We start from the raw sequence: 20,498 nt of genomic DNA on the forward strand, positions 1-20,498 counted from the left end.
TCACATTTTTGTGATAATTGAATAAAACAGGAAAAAATAAACCTTAAAAATGAAAAAAAAAAAACCCTACCAACTTATAAAATCTGTCCACAGATTTTTTTTTTAAAAAGCTTCATTTTAACTATAGTTTCAAACTTTTTCATATAACCATTTTACCAAGGCATTCAGCAATATTGATGTAGAAACATCTGTTATATCTCATAACTGACAGGCTGACAGGTAGTTATACTGCAATTTTAAAAATTAGCAAGAGACAGACTTATTAGCAACAGGCTTTGATAATCCATAAACTGGATGTAAAAATCTTGAATAATAAAGCAGTTCTAATGATGTGGCAGAAAATAAAATAACTGAAGAAAAATCTCCAAGAAATCAGACTAACATTATTTTAAATATTTACCTTCTAGGAGCTTTCCTAGAGCCATGCCACAATCTTCACAATAGCCTTTGTGAGGTAGGTGTTACTCCCATTGTACAGGTGAAGAGCCTGTGGCCTTGACAGAACTTTCTACAGCCCTCACCTGCAGAGCTGGGAGTTGTGCTCAATGAACATGTTTTTTCCACAGTACCAGGCCACTCCTCTCCAAGGTCAGGGTTCAACATTCTTATGGGATGAAAAGAAAAAAATTATTAGAACTGTAGGCTTTTTGAAAAAAATGTGTTATTCTAACACAATTCATTAAAATATATTTAATTGAACTTCTTAAGCTTCTTTTGTGGGATAATTTTCTTCTTGAACTTCAAACAATCCTAAAAAAGTCAATGCCAGTTTCATAAGAAGCCTAGAGTATTCTTGAGCAGTTGTAAACGGTTTGAGGGGAGGAGGACCAGCTGACAAAGCACAGGTACCTAGGACACATCTCCCCACCTTGTCCTCTCACTCATGGCATCTCTGCAAAGCTCTATCTTTAGCATGACTGAAGCTTTTAGTCAGAAACTAGCTGTGCTCTTTTGCTTTATTCACTATTCGTATTTGTTTTATTTTGTTTCCAATAGGCTGTATCCATTTTAGGAGCCAAGATGTAAGGGATTGGTACCACAGAGAGGCACCACAGGGCATTTGATGGATAAGATGGAGAGCCAGATTTCAACCAAGTGCACTGGGTTTTTGTTTTTAAAGACAGTGGTTTGTTTTATTTGTTGTTAGTTAAAGAAGAGTAACTAGTAACAGCCAAGATTTCCATAGTGTTTATATGCATCAGCTCTGCGCTGTGCACTGTGTGTGAACATCATCCTACTTAATCCTCAAGACTCTAGGAGGTAGGCACTATTTCTATCTTCATTTTATAGATGGAGATGTGAGGTCTGAGACTCCAGATAGATGGTGTCAGGGTATGAATTGTTTGATCTCAGGCCATGCTCCTTACTGGCACATGGACTGCAGGAGTCAGGGCTGGAATTTCAAAGAGAAGCCTGCTTCTTTCCCCTTCTGTCAGCTCCAGTGGGAACCCTGAGTATGAACAACAGGAGAAGGGCCACGGCTGTGGGAATGGAGAAGTGGGAATCCTAGCTGTGCAAGGCCGAGCTGGAGGGTCGCTCTTCCCAGAGCCAGGGCTGCTTGCTTCCTGGTTCCAAACTGCTAAGTATTCTGAGTCTTCTGTTAAAATGTATTTCTATTCATCCATTATTCCCTGTTATCTAAAAGGATGTAAGATAGTTTATAATGATAGACAGAATATAACAACATGAAGTATGAAAGAAAAAGACATGAGTGGACCTTGAAATATTCAATGGCCAATGTAAAATCACGATCAGCAGTCGTCACAGATCAGTGTCCATTAGATTGAAATAAACCAGTGGCTCAAGATAGGCACGACTAGTGTCAATATTAAGATTAGGAAAATATTTTCTCCTGAAAGCGAAGTGACACAGTGCAAAGTGGTAAGTAGTGCCTTCCGCGTCTCCAAAGGATTCAACACCAGGCAGCAGAGCAGAGTGGTTTGGCATACAGAGTCTGGAGCCAGACAGCCTGGGTTCTGTCACTTTCCAGGTGAGTAATCTTGGGCAAGTTATTTAAGCTGTCTGTACCTTGGTTTCTTCATCTATAAGCAGGGTCTGGGGAAATACAGAGGACTAAATAAGATAAAGGCTGTAAAGCCTTTAGAACAGAGTCAGGCACGTGCCGTGTCTGTGTGCTAATGTTATCATCAGTCTGCTTTGGAACGTCACAGACATTTCCTACCTCAGGGCCCTTGCACTCACTGCTCCCCCTGCCTGACCCAGTTCTTCCCCCCATTGTACATGTGGCTCACTCCTTTCTCCCCTTGTTCTATTGTCACTTTCTCAGTGAGGCCTTTCCAGACAATATTTAAAACTGAAATGCTTTCCCTACTTGACTCCACCAAACCAGCAGCCTATATACTTCCTGCCCCAATGCAGGTTTCTCCTTCTCATGAGCACTTCTCATGCTCAAATAACCAATCACTTTATTTCCTTTGTTTTTCTGTCTTATCTTCCTCCACTAAATGAGGGCAAGTTTCTGTTTTATTCACTGCACTATTCCCAACTCCTACAACAGAACATGACAGAGAGCAGACACCCAACAAACATGTGTTGAATGAATTAACCAACATACTCATCACTGTACAACCAACAGCAGGGTCACTCTGAAACACCTGCAAGGGCAAGTCAGTCAGTCAAAAAAATGAACCTGCAAATTGTGGGAACTTTTCAATCTTCTGGTAATGATTTGAGAAAGACTTTGAAAATCTTATGTTACGTTATGGAGACAAAGGTAACTCCAGTGAGATTTGAGGTGACATGTACCGTTTTATACTCTTGGAGTGAGTTTAGAATTAGTGACTAAGAGTCACTTCCAGCTGGGGCACAGCTAGATGGAACTGTCAAAATACAGAGTAAGAACAAAGCATTACTGGAATCAAATCATCACTCTGTCAGTTCTTAAAAGAGCCAGTCCAACAAATCATAGGTTCTATTATCCAGTTCTCTCTTGACAGCAAAGCAAGGACAGGAAAGCCAGTTATTAATGAGAACATCTTATTTTAATGCCTCAGAGGAACTCAAAACTCCATGCTTCCTAACACAAAGGCAAGTGTTAAGCGCGGAACTTGGTGAGAGACATCAGGACACATGGGGCTCCCACTTAGAACCAAGAGTTACGTGACTGCACAGGCCTAAGCGGTGAGTGGCTGTCTTTTCAGTCAGTGAAAGGCAATCTAGCAGAACAGAAAACATGCCACAGAAAGGGCAACAGAAGCCAACAAGGTGAGTCAAGCTCCAGGTGAATATGGGAAACTCTCCCAGTCCCAAAGACAGACTGACATGTGTCGTCCACATGTGGTAATATGCCAACCTCACAGTAGCAGCCATTTCTGTACACCACTCTTTGGCCAAACAGATGAGTTGGGGAGCTCTTAGCTTTCCCATGGCCGAAGTGTGAGAGCCAGGAATATTTCCAGGAGATATTCTTCATAAGGGATTCAGAAGAAAAAAGTTGACTTGGCTATGGTTGCATTCTGAGCATTCTGTTCATGTAAAATGTGGCCTGAGCATGGTTCCCAATTAAGAGAGAACTGTGTGGTGTAGATTGCTGCCTGGGAATGAGCCTGAGTGCTTCTTTGTCTCTCGGTACCATTTTTGGCTGAAAGTCAATTTTGTCTGATATGAGAATAATATACCCCTGCTCTCTTCTGTTTTCCACTTGCATGAAATATCTTTTTCCATCACTTCACTTTGAGCTTACACGTGTCCTTAAGGCTGAAATAAGCCTTCTTATAGACAGTATGTAGACGGGTCTTATTTGTTTATCCATCCAGCCACTCTGCGCCTTTTGATTGCTGAATTCAATCCATTTACTTTTGGAGTAATTATTCACAGTTAAAGACATACTAATGCCATCTTATTAATTGCTTTCCGGCTGTTCTGTAGTGCCGGTTTCCTTTTTCCTCTCTTTCTGTCTACCTTTGTGAATTGGTGATTTTCCATAATGGTACACTCTGATTCTCCTCTCTTTATTTTCTGTGAATTTACTAAAGGTTTTTGCTTTTGTGGTTACCATGAGGCTTACACAAAACATCTTGTAACAGTCTATTTTAAGCTGATAGCATCTTAACTCCAATCACACACAAAATCTCTACCCTTTTACTCCTCCCTTTTTTTGTTTTTGATGTCACAATTACCTCTTTTATATTGTGTTTTTGTTAACAAACTAGGGTAGCCATGGTTATTTTTAATATTCTTGTCCTTTAATCTTTACACTAGACTTAAGTGGTTAACACACCACTCTATTGCAGTATTCTGAATTCAATTATATGCTTATCTTTACCAATATGTTCTACACTTTCCTTTTTTTTTATTAAATTATAATTGACATACAGTATTATGTTAGTTTCAGGTGTACAACATAGTGAGTTGATATTTAAATGATCACTATGATAAATCTGGTTACCAAGTGTTACCATAATTACAGTATTATTGACTATATTCCCTATGTTGTACATTACATCCTCATGATTTATTTACTTTATAGGTGGAAGTTTGTACCTCTTAATCCCCTTCACCTTTTTCACCCCTTTGCCCTCTCCTCTCCCTTCTGGCAAACACCAGTTTGTTCTCTGTATTTGAGTCTTTTCTGTTTTGTTTGTTTTGTTTTTTAGATTCTACATATTAGTGAAATTATATGGTATTTGTCTTTCTTATTTTGTCGACTGACTTCACTTAGCATAATACCTGCTACGTCCAACTATGCTGTTACAAATGGCAAGATTTCATTCCTTTTTATGGCTGAATAATGTTCCATTGTGTGTGTGTAAATATATATAATACATCTTTATCCATTTGTCTATCAGTGAGCACTTAGGTTGCTTCCATGTCTAGGCTATTGTAAATAGTGCTGCAATGAACACAGAAGTGCATGTAACTTTTCAAATTAGTGTTTTCACTTTCTTCAGATAATATTCAGGAGTGGAATTGCTGGATCGTATGGTAGTTGTATTGTTAATTTTTTGAGGAACCTCCAAAGTTTCCCATAGTGGTTCCACCAATTTACATTAACACCTACATTACATGAGGGTTCCCTTTTCTCCAGATCCTTGTCAAAACTTGTAATTTGCTGTCTTTTTGATAATAGCTATTTTGACAGGTGTGAGGTGATATCTCATTGTGGTTTTGATTTGCACTTCCCAGGTGATTAGTGATGCTGAGCATCTTTTCACATGTCTGATGGTCATCTGTATGTCTTCTTTGGAAAAATATTCAGATTCTCTACCCATTTTTTAATGAGGTTTCTTTTTTTGATATTGAGTTGTATTGTTCTTTATATATTTTGGATATCAACCTCTTACCAGATATATCATTGAGAAGTATCTTCTCCCATTCAGTAGGTTGCCTTATCGTTTTGTTGATGGTTTCCTTCACTGTGCAAAAGTTTTTTTAGTTTGATGTAGTCCCATTTGTTTATTTTTGCTTTTGTTGCCCTTGGCTGAGGAGACAAATCCAAAAAAAAAAAAAAAAATCTTTAAAACTGATGTCAAAGAGCTTATTGTCTATGTTTCCTTCTAGGATTTTTATGGTTTCAGGTCTTACATTTAATCCATTTTGAGTTTATCTTTCATATGGCTTACAAGTGTGTTGTACATTTTTTATGTTACTAATTAGCATCCTTACATTTCAACTGGAAAAACTCCTGCCAGTATTTCTTGTAAGGCATTGTTAGTGGTGTTGAACTCCCTCAGCTTTTGTTTTTCTGGGAAAGTCATATTTCTTCTTCATTTCTGAAGGATAACTTTGCCAGCTACAGTATTGTTGGTTGGCAGTGTTTTTTCTTTTGGCATGTTAAATATTATCATCCCACTCTCTCCTGATGTAAGCTTTATTCTGAGAAACTCACTGATAGCATTATGGGGGTTTCTTTGTAAGTTTCAAGCTTCTTTTCTCTTGCTGCTTTTAAGATTCTCCATTTGTCTTTAATCATGTGTCTCGGAAGAATCTTTACAAGTTTGGTGACCTATGAGATTCATGAACTTGAATATCCAAATCTCTGTCCAGATTTGAGAAGTTCTCAGTCATTATTTCTTTAAATAAGCTTTCTGCCCCTTTCTCTCCCTCTTCTTCTATTGGAACTCCAATAATTCACAAAGTACTTTTTTTTTCATGGTATCGTAAATCACATGGGCTTCTGTCATTCTTTTTTCTTTATTTTTGACTGAATAATTTCAAAGTTCCTGTCTTCTAACTCAGATTTTTTTTTTTTCTTCAGCTTGATCCATTCTGATGTTGATGCTTTCCACTGCATTTTTCATTTCACTCATTGTATTCCTCAGCTACAGAATTTTTGTTTGGTTCTCTCTCTTTTTTAAACTTTTCATTTTATTCACGTACTGTTTTCCTGATTTTGCTGAAATGTCTTGTGTATTTTCTTGTGACTCATTAAATTTCCTTAAAACAGATATTTTGAAATCTTTATCATGTAAATTATAGATTTCACGTTTTTGAGATCAGTTACTGGAAGATAATTATAATCCTTTGGTGGAGTCATTTTTCTTTGATTTTTCATGTCCTTGAAGTTTTGTGTTGCTGTCTTCTCATTTGAAGTAGCAGTATCCTCCTCTAGTCTTTACTAACTTCCTTTGAGGAAGAAATACCTTTCATTAGCCCTGCTAGTGATTCTGAGGCTTTCTATGGGTACACCTGCTCCATTCTTCTTGCTCCCTCTTGCAGAAGAATTCTTAAGTTTATTGGCATATCTTGAAGATATTATGGATTTGGTTCCAAACAACTGCAATAAAGTGAGTACTGCAATAAAGCAAGACATATGAATTTTTTGTTTTCCTGGTGCAAATAAAAGTCATGTTTACACTATACTGTAGTCAAGTAAGTGTCCAATAGCATTATGTCTAAAAAAATGTATATACTTTGATCTAAAAATAATTTATTGCTGAAAAATACTGTCATCTGAGCCTTCAGCAAGTTGTAATCTTTTTGCTGGTGGAGGGTCTTGCCTCAGTGTTGATGGCTGTTGAGTTATCAGGGTGGTGGTTACTGAAAGTAAGGGTGGCTGTGGCAATTTCTTAAAATTAGATAACAATAAATTTTGCCACATTGTTGACTTTTTTTCACAAATGATTCTCTGAAGCATGCAATGCTGTTTGACAGCATTTTACCCACAAATAGAACTTGTTTCAAAATTAGAATCAATCCTCTCAAACCCTACTGTTGCTTTTTTAACTAAGTTTATATAATATATGTAATATTTAAATCCTTTGTTGTCATTTCAACATGTGATTAAGTTTGCCATCTTATATGGGCACAGTTTGTGGAGCCCCAAAACAATTACAAAGGTAACATCAAAGATGACTGATCACAGATCACCCTAACAAATATAATAATGAAAAAGCTGAAATATTTTGTGAATTATCAAAATAAGCAGAGACACAAAGTGAGCAAATGTTGGAAAAATGGTGCCAACAGACTTGCTTGACACAGGGTTGCCACAAACCTTCAATTTGTAAAAAACACAATATCTGCAAAGTATAGTAAAGCAACACACAACAAAACAAAATATGCCTGTATGCCTTCCCTTAATCCTGCAACAGGCCAGGCTGGGTGCCTACAGCCTCCCTTTGTTTTTACAAAGATGGCTAGCACGAAACCTCAAGTTTGTGGGATCTCCCTCAACCGCAGATTCAGGTTGGCTTTTCTCATGTGCTCACTAGCCATCTGCCAAAGCTCACTCTTGCTGCCACCGTGGGAGCATGCACAGGGAGCCACCATGGTGTAAGAGAGGGGGACAAAGCACACAGAGCACTGGGGTGCCCATAGGTCATTTGGGGGATCTGCTGGCAAGGTGCCCCCAATGGTTCATAGGCAAGCTTCTTTTTTTTTAAATTGAAGTATAATTGATTTATAATGTTGTGTTAGTTTCTGGTGTACAGCATAGTGATTCAGTCATGTGTGTGTGTATACACACACACACACATACATATATACATATTCTATTTCATTATAGGTTAATACAAGATATTGAATATAGTTCCCTGTGCTATACTGTAGGACCTTGCTGTCTACCTGTTTTATATACAGTAGTGTATACCTGTTAATTTGAAACTACTAATTTATCCCTCCCCTCCCCTTTCCCCTTTAGTAACCATAAGTTTACTTTCTATGTCTGAGTCTGCTTCTGTCTTATAAATAAATTCATTGTCTCTTTTTTTTTTAGATTCCACATATGAGTGATATCATATGGTATTTTTCTCTTTCTGGCTTACTTCACTTAGAATGACAATCCCCAGGTCCCCAGTGCTGCAAATGGCATTGTTTTACTTTTTATGGCTTAGTAGTATTACACACACACACACACACACACCACATCTTCTCTATTCAATCATCTGTTGATGGATATTTAGGTTGCTTCCATGTCTTGGCTGCTGTGAATAGTGCTGTTGTGAATACTGGGGTGCATGTATCTTTCTGAATTGGAATTTTCTCTGGATATATGCCCAGGAGTGGGATCACTGGATCACATGGTTAACACTATTTTCAGGTTTTTGAGGAATCTCCATACTGTTTTCCACAGTGGCTGCACCAAATTACATTCCCACCAACAGTGTAGGAGGGTTCCCTTTTCTCCACACCCTCTCCAGCATTTGTCACTTGTGGTCTTCTTAATGATGGCCATTCTGACCAGTATGAAGTGATACCTCATTGTAGTTTTTATTTCCATTTCTCTGATAACTAGTGATATTGAGCATCTTTTCATGTGCCTATTGGCCATCTGTATGTTTTCGTTGGAGAAATGTCTGTTTAGATCTTCTGCACATCTTTTGATTGGGTTGTTCACTTTTCTCTTATTGAGTTGTATGAGCTGTTTGTATATTCTGAAAGTTAAGCCCTTGTTGGTCTCATTGTTTGCAAGTATTTTCTCCCATTCCATAGGTTATCTTTTCATTTTGTTTATGGTTTCCTTTGTTGTGCAAAACTTAAGTTTAACTAGGTCCCGCTTATTTTTGCTTTTATTTTTGTTGCCTTGGTAGACTGACCTAGGAAAACATTGCTATGATTTACATCAGAGAATGTTTTATCTATATTCTCTTCTAGGAGGTTTATGGTGTCCTGTCTTATGTTTAAGCCTTTAAGCCATTTTGAGTTTACTTCTGTGTATGGTGTGAGGGAGTGTTCTAACCTCATTGATTTACATGCAGCTGTCCAGCTTTCCCAACACCACTTGATGGGCAAGCTTCTTGATGGAGTCTGAGACCCAGTTAGTGGGATTCATGTCCCTTTGATGATCTCCAAGAGTCCAATCTGCTGCCCTCCCAGTCTTTCCCCTCACCTACCTAGTCAGGAAGCTCACAACTCAGTATTCCCGATGGGGTGAGAGCAATGAGCCTGTTTGACAGTGTCTCACACAACTGGGGAAGCAAGATGCTCATTCACACACTCTTTTTTTCCCTTACAGAAGAAATCTGTGAAGATCTCTCTTGGCCCTAAGCAGTGCCATCTTGCGTATGTGGTGATGCAGGTAAAGACTTTTCTTCTTACCCACTCCAATGCATCCAAACTCATGTTTTTCTTACACTCGTGTGCTAGAACTTCTCCACTGGAAACTCTTGACTTCCACAAAGGCTCTCTTGCTCATGGGTCATTGTCTAAGACAGTGTTTTCCAGGGGCTCCTGGACTGCAGCCGAGAGGGGCAGGAGCCAGATTACAGACCACTGCAGGATCCACAGCCAGGACCAACGTCCATATTCCTATTACTTGATGCACAGGTGGGCAGACTCCTCCAGGATTCCTTGGCATATGGGACTGGATCCCACAGCTCCCACAAAGGCACTTTTGTCCCTGGATGGATGCCAGACTGTTGTTGCGGGAAGGACACAAACGAGGGACGTCTTAGTCAGCTACATGGCTGACATCACTCCCTAAACAACCTAGCCCTGTATCTTTCAGCAAGCTGAGCAATTCAAGAATGGTAAAATCTAGACATTCCAGCATTCTGTACCACAAAATTCTTGGCTCCATCAACTACCTAAATCTTTTTTTATTCTTATTTTTTATTGAAGTGTAGTTGATTTACAATGTTAGTTTCAGGTGTTCAGCAAAGCAATTCAGTTATACACATACACACATACATTTATATTTTTCAGTTTCTTTTCCATTATGTGTTATTACAAGAAGTTGAATACAGTTCCCTGTGCTATACAGTAGGTGCTTGTTGCTTATTTCCTTCACATATAGTAATGTGTATTCATCAATCCCAAACTCCCAATCTGTCCCTCCTCAGTCCCGTACGCCCATCATGTTTCCCCAAGGTAACCACAATTTGTTTTCTGTATCCATGTCAACTATCTCTTAACCACCAGCTCCATTCCTTCAATTCCCAGTTTCATCTCTGTACAATATTGCCTCTAAACTTTGAACACTGTCCCCCATTATCCATCCCATGCTTGTCCTTTCGATCTGAAATGGACTTGACTTCTCTGATTCAATCCCCTCCTTATTCCTGGCTCAATCCATCCTCAGTATCTACTCCAGGAAATGAAGCCTAGGCTCCCAGGACCAAACTAATCATTAGCCAGATGCACAAGACTGCCACTGAGCTTATCTAGAGCCCCCCTTGGGAAGAAACTGGGTAACAGTACATGATGGCTGGACATGCTATAATTACCATGAGTACCATTAGAAGGAGGGCACAATTCTGCCACACTGTCTGCTGCTTCTACCACCACCAGCAGCAGCACCTTTCCATGTCCTGGGTGTGTGAAGAGTGGTCTGGTTCAACCCACCACCACCAGAGCAACAAGTGATTTATTGGGGACAACAAAAATAAACTGAGAGACCCAAAGTATGAAAGTAGAGAAGACTATAAGCTCCCTTGAGGTGAAAATTATGTATGTCTTATTTATAATTGCCTCTTCAGGGCATGCTAGTATCTAACATGTTACTAGTTTCTCAATAAATCTGTTGAAATAATTAATTAGGAAAAGAGTGGTACTGTCTTTGATCTCCATCTTACTGTCCTTTAAAGGAAATTAAATCAATAAATATGTTGTTCCAATCATGGTGTAAGGCTTTGCAAATGTATAAATAGATGAAATGAGTTACACATAATCTTTACTCACGAGAACTTCTCAAGAAGTTATCTACCTCATAAAGTTTTGTAAGGATAACATGAATGTACATAAGGCACTTAGAACAATGCCTGACATAGTAAGCACTGTTTGCCATTACTATTTCCTCTTAAGAACAAAGACATCCTATAGGCCTGTAATCTCAATTGACTTGGTTATGCAAATCTCAACCACAAATCTTAAGCAGAACAGAAGATAATGGGAAAACAAAGTAATACAAAGCAATGCTAAATCACACATTCCACATTCCATCTGGCAGTTTTAACCAGTGAGCTGCAGTTTCATATTCTCTCCCTTCCTTGATCACCCTTTTGATCTAGACATACAAGAAAGGTGATGAACTCAAAAATGCAAGCAACAAGAAGTTGGAAAATAAGAAACTGGTGCATTTCAGATTAGACGGTCAGCCCCTTACTGGGGGAATGCTTCACCTGCCCCAGTGCTACTCTGACGCAGGGTTCAAATTCTTCCCTGCCTACTCCCTGGCTACAGAAGGATGGAGGAGTGGGGAGAAGCCTGTGCTAGGATTAGCAAACTTTCAGATGTAGAAGGGCATGGTTCTGGGAATCAAGCCTCTCATCCGAGCTCTGCACAGACCTCTCAGTGATCCATGGTGAATCACCTCAATTCTTTCTTCTTCTGTTTCATCTACAGAATGAGAATATGCCTATGCTCTGCCCCTCATAAATGTTGTGAAAATAAGTTGAAATAACACAGGGGAAGGCATTTTGAGAGTATAAAGTACTATAAAAAGTCTTACTAGTGACAGAGTTAGTATTAGTATAGCATTAATATAGCTTTCCCTAAAGTTAACAGATACACAAAATAAAGGCTCTATTATCAAATTAATTTAGCAAATGATTCGTTAAGAAAATTCTCCAGATTTCTCCGCTTAGGATAGTGGTTTCCAACCCTCTCAAATCCAATGTTCTCTCGTTGTAAACAGGTATCTCTGTAACACCTCCTTTACCATCCTGAAACAAAATTCATAGGTATGTCCTACATAAAAGTAATTTTTCGAAAGACCAACAATAGCATAATATGTATTTTAATATGTAAATCTTGGAAATGACTAAACCAAAAGACATAGGTAGTCAGCCCCCTGCCTTCACATGGAAAATTATGGTGAATGTGCCAGCTGCACACACAGGCTACACAGTCACACTGTATCGGGGATTCAAACACAACCAGTGCTGTTTGCTCATGATGCCCTTTTCTGAAATGGTAAAAAATTCTTGGTAAAGCTCCAAACAAAACAGAATACAATCTCCCCTTAATTTACATGGTCATTGTATTCCAAAGGCATATCAGTGACTACTCTTATGAAATCATGATTTTGTGTTTATATGTAAAAGAATTAGTTTCTAAGCTTAATTATAAATAGATTTTAAAGCTACCTGACCGTAAGGACAACAGTAAGTCCCAGGAAGCAAGGGACAACTCTTGCTTTTACGGGACAGATTGTGCCCTGCAGGCTATCCATGACCTCTGGGCCAACTGGTGTGACAACAAAAACACTCCCACAGATTTATAATTTATAAAATGTCCCCTCGGGGATAGTACTGCTCCACTGAAAATCACCACTATAGGCTTCAGGGTGTCTCTAACCTGATAGTATGAGCTGTACCTAAGACAACAGTTTGCCATTGCTTAACCACAGAACACTTCCCGAGCAGCTTCAAGAAAGACTATCATTTCACTCATCACACTTTTGGAAATACTGGTATTGATCATTTTGAAAAAGTGAATTCAATAGTGAAAACATACTGAGTACTTGCCACAAGTAACCAGCAGTAACAAGGTTCTGAAGATATGTTTTCCAGGGGTAGAAAACCTGATACTTGGCTGGTCCTCTTATCAATAATCCAGAAAAGGTATCATGTCTCCAAAGACAAGAGAGAAGGAGCTCATAGAAAATTTTCTAGGATAATCAGACTCACAGAGCCATCAGTACCATTCAGGATAAATGGTATGAAAGTTTCACACTTGGAGTACAAGCTGCTGCTTGGAAATCACTTTTATGGTCCTTGAACATATTAATTCATACTCATTTTTCAAGGGCTGTAAATTTCTCTATGCGCATTTCTCAAAAGGAAACTGGATTTGTAGATCAGTCCAGGGAATGAGGTGGATAATCTTGGCTATTTTTTCCTTATCAATTCAATACACAAAATTAAAGCAATGAAATGTTTATTTCCACTATTTTCCCAAAGCTGCAGGTTTTATAAGCATTGAAAGATACATAAAATTGGAAAGTTCACATTTTAATACTTCTCCCAAACCTGGCTGGCTTTAACTCATAACCTAACGATTACTAGAAAAATAAATAAAAGCCCCACTATCAATGGCCTAGTGAGACTAAAACTATCCCAATTCTCTATCTCAAATGAAAGGAATGGACTCTAGCAAATAATTACAGGGCAATCAGGTGAGTGCTATTAGCTACAGGATCACAGAGAAAGACACCTCTCTCCACCTGGAGCCCCAGGAAGGGTTTCTTGAAGACTAATTAATAGAAAGCCAAAATTATCTCCTTAATTACACTGTCAATACATTTTATTTTAACAGATTTTAAGATAAGTGTGAGAGTAAGACTTCTGATTTTCTAAGTACTTATCACGCATTGGTGCCATCTGGTGGACATTTTTAGCTAAAGCTAAAATTACTGTTTAAAAGAATTTGGGGCTTTCTCCTCTTTAAAAAAAAAAAAGGAAAGAGAAGAACACATTTTTATTATTTTGCAATATATTTTATATTACAGTTTCTGTAACTGGGTGACCAATTCAATCCTATGGGGTTCTCTACCAACCTAAGTCAGTTCTCTTACCACATGGCCACATCTCACCTTTATTCAGATTTATGAATGGGTTAAGTTAACCACATTATATGTAAAATTTGCAAAGCAAATTCAAGTGAAATGATCAATAAGAGAGCACAGTGTTTGTCAATATTTTTAAAACTACTTCCATTCATCCAATAGTTTTTAGAGAGACTTTTATTTATTCAAAAAATCTAAATTATGGATATCAGTTGCCCTGCCTAAGCAAGATCCAGAGAAGCACATACCTTAATAAGAAGAAAGAATTTATGGCTATAACTACATCAAAGTTAAGTATTTCTGTTTAGTGACAGACATTATTTGCAAATTTAACAACTACTAAAATGAGTAAAGATATCTGCAATGTCTGAAACCAATAAGGACTATTTATACAAGACATTTCATCAAGTCAACATAAGACAGAAAAATCGAAGAAAGAAGAGCAGAAGTAAATAAGCACTGGCTAAAAATGGAAATGATAGTCAGCATGTTATCAAATAAATATTAAAATGAGGTATCACTTTACACCTATCAGGTTGACAAAAAAAAATTCATAAAGTCTGATACTAGCAAGTGCTAGTGAAAGTGTAAGGAAACAGAAGCCATCAAGTATCGCTGTTAAGAAAGAAATCTGACAGTACTTAGTTAAGTATGCATATATCCCACAACCCAACAATGACATTCCTGGGTATATTAGTTACCTGGCGGTGTAACAAGTTACCCAAGATTTAGAGGCTTAAAATGACAAACATTAGCTCAAAATTTCTGTAGGTCTGGAATCTAGATGCAGTTTAGCTGGGGCCCTCTGAGGTGTCTCTCAAAAGATTACAATCAAGGGTCAGCTGGGGCTGCAGTTACCTCAGGAGTAACTGGGGAAGCATCTGCTTCCAAGCTCACTCACAAAGCTGTTGTCATGCCTCAGAGACTAACTGACTGTTGGTCAGAGACATGGACCTCTCCACAGGTCAGTCCACAACATAGCAGCTGGCTTCCCCCAAAGAAGAAAGAATGAGAAATGGCAAGTATGATAGAAGTCACAGATCTTTAAAGGAAAAAAAAAAAAAACTGATCTTGGAAGTGACATCTCATCACAGCTGTCAGCTTCTATTCACCAGAAGAGAATCACGAACCCCAGCCCATGTTAAACGGGAGGAGACTCAACAAGGGCATGGGTATGAGGAGACAGGGATCACTGGGAGCCATGTTAGAGGCTGCCTGTTACCATACAGGATATATACCCTAGAAACTCAACAGACCAACAATAAAACAGGCATGAGGCTGTTCACTGTAATATGTATGCAAGATAATTGCAGGAAACCTGAATGTCCATCAATGGGAAACAGATGAGAAGAGAAAGGGAGAGTATCATGCAACAAAAAACAGTGAACCAATTTACAAGATGGATCCATTTCAAAATCCTAATGTTAAGTGTAAAAAGGTAATAAAAAGTAAAAATTTCAGCACAACAGCATTTATTTAAATTTAACCCATGAAAAACATTACATATCTTTCAAGAATTTCCATGTATCTATGTAAAAGCATGAGAGGTAGACATATACATGGCATGGGTGACAACGGGAAGAAGGAATGGGCATGATGATTTGCATGAACCAAAATCAATGTGCCATGAAATGAGTATAATCAATTCAATTCCGTGGATGTAAAAGCATTAAAAACAAAGTCCGGGGGAGGATATAGCTCAAGTCGTAGAGTGTGTGCTTAGCATGCAAGAGGTCCTGGGATGAATCCCCAGTACCCTCCATCAAAAAACTACATAAATAAACCTAATGACCTCCCTCTGCAAAAAAAAAAAAAAATAGAAAGAAAGAAAAAAAGCCCAAAACACAAGGAGTAAAATGAATGCATCCCTTTACTACTGTGGCTCAAGTCCCCGAATTCTCCTTCCTAGACACACAGTTTCTGGTTATGGAAGATAAGTGCATATGCATAAGAAGGGACTGCACAGGTTAGTTACTTGTTATTTTTTACCCCACATACCCTTCAATATGCTGCTCTGAACATCTGGGAAACATCAAACTATATTCCTAAGCTCTCTTGCCAGGTAGCTTTCTATGAGGCACTGAAAGGAACCAAGGAAGCTGAAGAAAAAAGACCCCAGCTTCCATTGTGTGCCAGTTGCTGGCAGACACTCTTGCTGCTATGGAAATGGAGTGATTCCAGATGAGAAGCCGGCACAGGAACAGCACTCTTTGGTTAAGTGACACCTCTTCAGCAGATCCAGGCTGGCCTCTAACAGTGCCTTCAAGAGTACAGCCACAGGTCAACTTAAGGGTGGCAGCATCTGCACCTCTGATCTCTGAGCATCACCCCTTCATCTTCATTTTTACTGTTCCAGGCCCATTTGTCTTCCTTTTCGCACTTCCAGACCCTTTATGTCAGTACAGAGAGTACAGACCATCTGAAAAATACTGCTTTTCTATTACCTTGACAATAATGGGACCCCACAGTTTTAAACAACCGAATTTCCATTTTACAGATAAGGAGATTGAGTTATTTGCCTGAGGATCACAGCTGCGATGTGAACCCTGGACATCTGGCTCCTAAGCCTATGCACTCCACTATGTTCTTCCTTTCATACACAAGTCCAGTAAAACTGTATTTCCACGTGATGCCATTTTAAAAAAGAAATGTGACTGTATGATAAAGATAGCCGAGTAACACCTGTGGGCCTTTTAAGTAAGCATTTATTTTGTATCCTCATGCCTTAGAAAAAGGAAAATACAAAATAAGTTACACAATAAAGGATATGACTGACCTCCCTTCCTTTCTGATAGATTCATTCATATGCTTGGGGTAAATATGGCTCCATGTGTCATAGTACAGGTCTGATGCTAAACTTGCCATGGTTCAGTCAGTGAGAAGCACCAGATCGGGCAAATATATTGTCAGACCTGTAATCCATGTTAGATTTGCATCATAAACTATTTTTTAAAATAATTAAAAGAGGTACTAAGACAAATCATAACACAATCCTTAAAATTCTTTTTTTTAAAAAAAGCATTTGTATTTTCTTGCTTACACTAGAAATTCTCAAATCACAGAACACTGGGGAAAATAGTATAGGACATTGGTGATGTTATCATCACTGAATTAGGTTAGAGTCCAAAGCTAGGGGCTGTTAGATGATTTTACACCCCAAATCAGTAAGCCTCAACCCAACTCCTGTGAGCTTCAGTTTATCCCCAAATATCTGACAACAAAGGAGCATGTTACTGTAAACAATTACGCTTTGAACATTCTTAATGGAAAGAAAACTGCTTTTAATTTGCTAACACAAAGGTCTCCTGATTGCCGAAACTAAAAATCGCTAGTCCTCTGTTAGTTGCCTTCTGCCTAATAATAACCTAATAATCATAAAAGAAGACCCTCTGATCTCTCTTCCCTTTATCCAACATCAGCAATAATAATGATCCCCTTTTGTGGGACTCCTATAAATTCCATTAGACAGAACCAAATAAACACATACATACACACATGTACCCTCTTACGTCACATTAACTTTTCTCTAAAGAACATTTCAGATTATCAGGAATGAATTGTCCAATAAAATGTCTCAATAGTCACTTAAATTTCTTTCAAATAAATCACTCGATTATTTATTAGTATTTATTACTGTGATTTATTATTTATTTGATTATTAAAGGAAGAATTATTTCTTTTCCTCTAATACTAGCTCTTATACATGGCAATGCTTTTAATTCTTAACTTTTAATTCTGAAATAATTATACACTCACAGAACATAACAAAAAAAAGTACAGGGAGGCCCTGTGCATTCTGCACCTATGCTCCCAGCATGGAAACATCTTGCATAACTACAGCACGTGATCAAGCCCAGGAAACTAACACTGAGACAATCCACAGAGTTTATTCAGATTTTATCAGTTTTACAAGCACATGTGTATGTGTATCTGCCTGTCTGCACATTTTATCACCTGCATAGTTTCATGTGATCATCACCACAATCAAAACATGGAACTATTCCATCACCAAAAAGCTCCCTTTATAGCCACACACAACCTCCACATACAAGCCCATCCCTAAACCCTGGCAATCACTAAGCTGTTCTCCATCTATAAAACTGTTGCTTCAAGTTTGTTACATTAATGGAACCACATAGTATATAACCTTTTGAAATTGGATCTTTTGACTCAGCATAATTCCCTTGAGATCCATCCAAGTTGTGTGTATCAAAAGTTCATTTCTTTTTACTGATGAATAATATTCCATGGCATGAATGTACAAGTTTGTTTATAAGCAACAAACTTTCAATTTTCTAAAAAACAGCTTTTTTTCCCTAACAAAATCTTACCTGAAAACCAAATATCTAAAAAAAGTAAAGCTGCGAGCCTGACGCAGGGTTGGGAGCAACTGGAGCTAGGTCTTCTTGGCCTCCCCAGTCTGCCCAAGGCACCTATATTTAAATCAGTAAAACTTGTAATACTGGCAAAAGGGAGAGAGCATGGGAATGTACCCAATGTAACTGTTGTATCTGCTCACAACAACAGTGAAAGCAGCAGTGAAAGCCAGGCTGCTTTAAGGGAATCTGTAGAAGTACATCCACTACCATGTAGGTTAAGTTTAACCCTATCAGATAAGTGGGGGAAAGGGAGGTTGCCTATTTCTACAATCAGAGAAGGTATTATCCATCAAGAACCACTTAATGAAATAAATTTTAAAGATGCAGAGACTATTAGTTAGCTATTGCCAGTAATACTACATGAAAAACTACCCCAAAACTCAATGGTGTAACCGTAATTATTTAGTCTTAAACTCAGGGGTTCAGCAGATGTACAGGGTGACACTGCTTCAAATGTTCCATTCTGAGCCCAGCTAGGGAGGAAGTGACTACTCAGGTTACTTCTCATGGTGAAGGCAGAAGGACAAAAACACAAGTGCAAACAAGCAAAGGTATTTTAATCTTACCTTCTTACCATATCCACTAACATCCCACTGCCAAAGCAAGTCACACAGCCAAATCCAAAGGGGCAAAGAAACACACTCCACCACCACGAGGATGGGGAAATAGAAAGTTATATATTACTTACAAAGGAATTAAGAATTGTTACCAACAATTCAATCTACCACACTCAGAAGACTTGCTATCTCCCAAAATATTTCCTCCATCTGAATGAGCCTTTGCTTAAGCCTTTGATCTCTAACAAATATGAAAATACTCTCAAGAATAACATTTTATTCCGTAACTATTTATTTATCCCTTACTTATAAATATCAGACCATTTCCTATGAAAAGAGAGAAAGGGAAAACAAAGAGTAAGGGATTGGGAGAACAACCCCAAACAGACTTTTTGCAATATTACAAATTTACCTACCATCAGAGTCTGTGTATTCTCACACAGACACAAAAGGTAAAATGCTAAAATGGAACTCTACATTCAGAACACAGATATTTTTAAGATTCTCTTTGAAACACAGAATTCCACATGCCAGACTATTCAGAGCGTCACCACTCCCAGGAATCTATCTTGTAACACTCCACAGAGACTTCTACACCTTCCTTTATGCTGACTCTAGAATCCAGATGAATGCTAATTTATCTCAGCCCCTGTCTAGTAGTCAGTGGTTCAACATTATTCTGATCCAAATGTATAAACACAGAAAAACTACCAGAGGTATTTTATATTTCTTGAATACTGCCCAACAGTTTATCCTTCTGATTATAGGTTACGGGTTTCTCTGTGCAAATCATTTGCACTTCTCTGTCCAAATGACTATTTTCAAATAGTATTTTGTGCTATTATATACAATAAAGTTCCCTGGAGGAAGAAAACAATTTACTGTGTGTTAAACAGTTTGTCTTAACACTACTTCAGACTTCTGTGGCTAACTAGCACTACTCACATAAAATTTACCAAGTTTAGAATTAAATACAGGTTTTGTTCCTATAAGTAAAATGAAGTCTACATGAACAACTCTCCCTACAAATCCCAATTACTGCCTCTCTAATGCTATTAAGATTGGCTTGATTTCTAGTTTATGGACAGACTCGTAAGGAAATTATTTAAAGTAAAACTATACCCAACAAAAATTTCTACCCATTTTTCAAAATACTGACTTCAACCAGATCATACTACTAATTATGTATTTGAGAACCTATACATTGTATTTGTATTGCCTTAAAGAAATATAGTCTAGTTAGAAAGACAAACACATTTAAAAATAGTAGTAACTCCAGAGGCATATAAAAACTAACCAAGTAGGACAGACTAACTGCAACAGAAGTTCAAAAAAACGATCACTATGGACCAGGCCTCACCTACTTAAGTCTAGAAAGCATTAAGTGAAAAAAAGAAAACACGTCAATCACCTACAACATTAAGACTGTAAAAGAGACACTCTCAGAAACTACCACATGATAAGTGTCTTTCTGGAAAGGATTTTTCTAAAGTGTCCTGAGATCCTTACATGCTCTTTGACAGTAATTTTATTCCAAAGAAAATAATGAGCAAAATGGACAGATTCTTACAGGAAAAGGAAAAAGGAAAAAGGAAAAAACCTGGCAATGATCAACTTTAGAGACAGGGTAATTAAATGTTGGTTTATCAGTCTACC

General features: G+C 38.0%; 1 protein-coding gene across 6 annotated transcripts in view; it reads right to left on the reverse strand.

Annotated features, from left to right (window-relative positions):
- Positions 1 to 20,498, reverse strand: part of NMD3 (NMD3 ribosome export adaptor) — a 191,253-nt gene that overhangs the window by 136,391 nt on the left and 34,364 nt on the right. Inside the window, exon 17 of one of the 6 annotated variants that reach the window (XM_032484999.1) lies at positions 474 to 604. The exons of 2 other annotated variants lie outside the window; for them this stretch is intronic. In XM_032484999.1, coding sequence (XP_032340890.1) covers positions 597 to 604 — 8 coding nt within the window. In that variant the 3' untranslated portion in view covers positions 474 to 596. Of the gene's footprint in view, positions 1 to 473; positions 605 to 6,562; positions 6,754 to 11,468; positions 11,555 to 12,039; positions 12,063 to 20,498 lie in introns of those variants that run through there. 3 more of the 6 variants (XM_032484974.1, XM_032484976.1, XM_032485002.1) reach the window with 3 other exon arrangements.

Source organism: Camelus ferus, chromosome 1 (genome assembly GCF_009834535.1).
Source record: "Camelus ferus isolate YT-003-E chromosome 1, BCGSAC_Cfer_1.0, whole genome shotgun sequence".
In the NCBI taxonomy this organism is placed as follows: domain Eukaryota; kingdom Metazoa; phylum Chordata; class Mammalia; order Artiodactyla; family Camelidae; genus Camelus; species Camelus ferus.